Below are 3,690 nucleotides of genomic sequence, written 5' to 3'. Positions count from 1 at the left end.
ATATATATAGAGATATATATATATATAGAGAGATATATAGAGATAGATAGATAGATATTTTACTACTCTGTGTTATTGTACTTACATTATAACCAATCCGGTCCTTTATCCCCACGTAAAATATTTTTACAGACCTATTGTAATATTTGTTGCCACTTCTGCTGTCCTCTTGGCCAACTTACTCTTACAAAAGACATTTTTAGTGTTAATGAGATTTTATTTTAACTACATAAATAAAGGTTACCGTATGTAAAAGTCACTGCCAAAAACTGATTGCAGCTTCTACCTTGTTACACAAATGTTGTTTGTGGCTCAATAGGACTTTGTCATCCATGAGGGATGCATTTGACATATGTTTCACATATTATAGCCCAACAAGTTACTTATAGCAGTTTAAATACGAGCAATCAGTTTTTGGCAAATACCGAAAATCAGTTTTTGGCAGGCAATCACTTTTTGGCACAACACCGGCTTGAAATCTGGGCTTTGATTGAAATAGCAACAACTTGATTCTTTTTCTGTTGTAGACTTGCTGCTGTGCTTGGCATCATTGTCCTGTTCCATGACCCACATTGCACCAAGCCTTAGCAGCTGGATTAAGGTCCTTACATTTGAGTGTAGAATGCTGTGGTATATGGAGTTCATGGTTGACTCACTGTACTGGGGCCTTGTGGCTGCAAATCAAACCCAATTTTTCACCCTTCCACCACCATGCTTGACAGTTGGTTTGAGGTGTTTGTATTGATATGCTGTGTTTGGCTTCCACCAAACAGCTGCACTTTAATCTTGTCTTTCCAGAGGACATTGCTCCATCAGTCTTGTGGTTTGTTCACAAGCGTCTTTGCAAAGCTAAGCATTGTTCTTTTTTAGAGAGAAGAGGCTTTCTCCTGACAACATTTCTAAAAAAAGCCACACTTGTTAAAGCTTTTTCCAAATTGCACTTGCACTTTTATGAACTTTAACATGCTAACTGAGGCCTGTAGAGTCTGAGTGCCCCCCGACACACACACACACACCCCACCCCTTCTATGACCTTTGGATGAAATCTCACTGGGAAGATTGGCGTCTGTCTTTAATGTTTTCCACTTACGAATAATCTCTCTCACTGTAGAAGGATTGACTTCAAATTGTTTGGAAATGGCTTTGTAATCCTTCCCAGACTGGTAGGCACCAACAGTTGCTTCTCTGAGCTCATTGTTGACGCTTTTCTTCCCTGGCACTGTATTAACACACACCTGAATGCTCCAGATCAGCACACTGCCAACACCTCTGCTTTCATAGAGGTGCTCACACTTGCTGATGATCAGTTAATCAAATGTATTTAGTTAGCTGTACCTGGCTGCTACTTATGCTCTTAATTCCTGCGAAAATTGTTTTTTTTACAGGATTGCATAGAGTTCTGTTAAAGCTTTCTTTTTCATATGGCTGATTAAATATATAGCATTTTAATTTGTGTTTTTTTTATGCAGTATTTATCTTCTGCATTTATCTTCTATTTCACGACATAGAAAAGCTCCTTTGTTTGTTTTTTTTTCTTTTCTGGGTGTAGTGCTTTGGGCGGGGTGGCTTGAAAGTGGCTTCAGATTGTACATATGGCATCATGATTATCTTTCTTAAAGAATTTCCATTTATTGCTCTTAATTTGAGGGATGCCTAACACCAGCACACGGCAGAAGCACGGCAGGAGGACTCGAAGGCGCCGCCGAGCCGATCCTGCCAGGAACGAGCTGGTCTCCAGTTCTCTGGAAAGTGCCCAGCAGTGCTTGTTCAACCAAGATTATGGAACTGCGTTTGCACACTACCTCCTGGTGCTCAACCTCGCACCTGTGTTTAAGGACTTTGCAAGGGTAATTACTGTTTACACTATGCTGAAAACCAGTCCGTCAGCACTCGGTGCCAAACGCTGTCCACAGATAACCAGTCACAATTATACACGCAGAGGTCAAATTTTACAGCAAGCGAGCAGGATTTCCTGATACACTGCTTTTCTGAAATGAGGATCACAAAAAACTCAGTTATTAAAAGCAATATGAAAGAAAAACAAAAGAAAAAAGTGTAAAAAACATGAATTAAAATACCCTAATCAGTGCATACAACCAGACTTGGAAAGTATGGTTGTATGGGACAGACAGTGAGTGAAGGAAGTGAAGATGAAGGAATTTAGGTGCACATGTTGCTCATAAGAATGAGAAATTTGATGCTGAGCAGAGAGCCGGCGAAGAGACATAAATAGAAGTGTGATGTGAAACCATCTGCGTGGTCTAGTAAGTCATCAGTTTCATGTAATGTTAAAGCACATCACAGGTCATCTACTTGAAGTCAAGCAAAACAAAATATGGGTGTCAGTGACAAAGACTAATTAGAATTATCTCAAACAATAGATAAAGACTGGGACTGATCCTTGACGAGCACTGAGCACGGAAATTTAGCAAAATCTGGTTTCAGATAACAAAAGGCAGATGTATTTCAGAGAAAAAAATCTGAATATGATCTGTGGATATATGGTATTTATGCTTTAGCTGCGAGCACTTAGAGAGTAATAGGGGTGCTAGAACCAAACCCTACACTAGCCCCAGAAGACTGCAGTGGAAATTAGACCTCGAGGACTGTTACAGAGATGGTGAAACTTTTGTTTAAGGGATAAGCTCTAATCTAATGGTGTGCCAGAAGTACTGACCTAGTCACATGACCTCTATGGATATAATGATCTACAGTGTCACAGAACCGATGTCATTCAAAGACGATTTGAAGCTTTAGAATTGCAGTCTGAGTTGAGATCTTTTGGTGAAACCCAAACTGGAGCTTGTTTTTATACTGTGCTTCTTTAATGCGTACAAAATGTTTGACAAATAAGTGAGTTTGGATATAGATGCATAGTTCCTGAGCACAGGAGGTTCTAAGTTAGGTTTCTCTGAAAAGTGAGCTGGAAGGGAGCATGCTTAAAATACAAAGGGATACAGCCTGTGGGCAAGTAAGAAACCATAGCTACTACAGGAGGGGAAACGTTCAGCTGCTTTTATCAGTGAAGAGGATCATATTACAACCGAAGAGCTAGAGAATGGTTTAACTTTTCCCTTTAAAGGCTACAAAAAAGAGGAAGAAATGATTACTGGGCCTAACAGCAATGATCTTCTCAATAAATAAATAAATAAATCCAAAGATATTCATTGAAATCTCTCTCTCTTTAGGAGTCTTTCAGGTTCACTCTCTTCAAATGGGCAGAAGAACTGGACTCTCTGGGCCGCATTCAGTATCTTTTTGATTGCTATGAACAAGCTCTGGAACTTTTCCCTGATGACGAGGTGATCCTAAACAGCATGGGAGAACACCTGTTCAGGTACTCTACTCTGCAAACTCACAGATACAGTCAGTGTATGTATGTATGTGTATATATATATATATATATATGTATATATATATTAGGGGTGCAACGATACACAAAATTCACGGTTTGGTTCGGTTCGATACTTTGGTGTCACGGTTCGATATTTTTTCGATACAAAGAAAATGTTCATGCCTTTTTAATTTGTCATTTATTAAACTTATAAATATATATTTTAACTCAAAAGTACAGTTTTTAAATTTAATGTTGCTGAAACAAAAGTAATTTAAAAAATTAATCTGATTGAGGAATCACTCATCTTTGGAAAAGAGAGTTTATTACAGAGAAATGGCTCTTTCCAAAATAAA

At 38.6% G+C, this 3,690-nt stretch overlaps 1 protein-coding gene across 2 annotated transcripts in view; it reads left to right on the top strand.

Annotated features, from left to right (window-relative positions):
* Positions 1-3,690, top strand: part of prmt9 (protein arginine methyltransferase 9) — an 18,892-nt gene that overhangs the window by 1,139 nt on the left and 14,063 nt on the right. For both annotated transcript variants that reach the window (XM_005726957.2, XM_013909291.1), the window contains 2 exons: positions 1,648-1,847; positions 3,189-3,337. In XM_005726957.2, the coding sequence (XP_005727014.1) occupies positions 1,648-1,847; positions 3,189-3,337 (349 nt within the window). The remainder of the gene's footprint in view (positions 1-1,647; positions 1,848-3,188; positions 3,338-3,690) is intronic.

This window comes from Pundamilia nyererei, unplaced genomic scaffold (genome assembly GCF_000239375.1).
Source record: "Pundamilia nyererei isolate P.nyererei 1_Seehausen unplaced genomic scaffold, PunNye1.0 scaffold00022, whole genome shotgun sequence".
NCBI classification, from domain to species: Eukaryota; Metazoa; Chordata; class Actinopteri; order Cichliformes; family Cichlidae; genus Pundamilia; species Pundamilia nyererei.
This window is presented reverse-complemented; position numbering and strand designations above follow the sequence as displayed.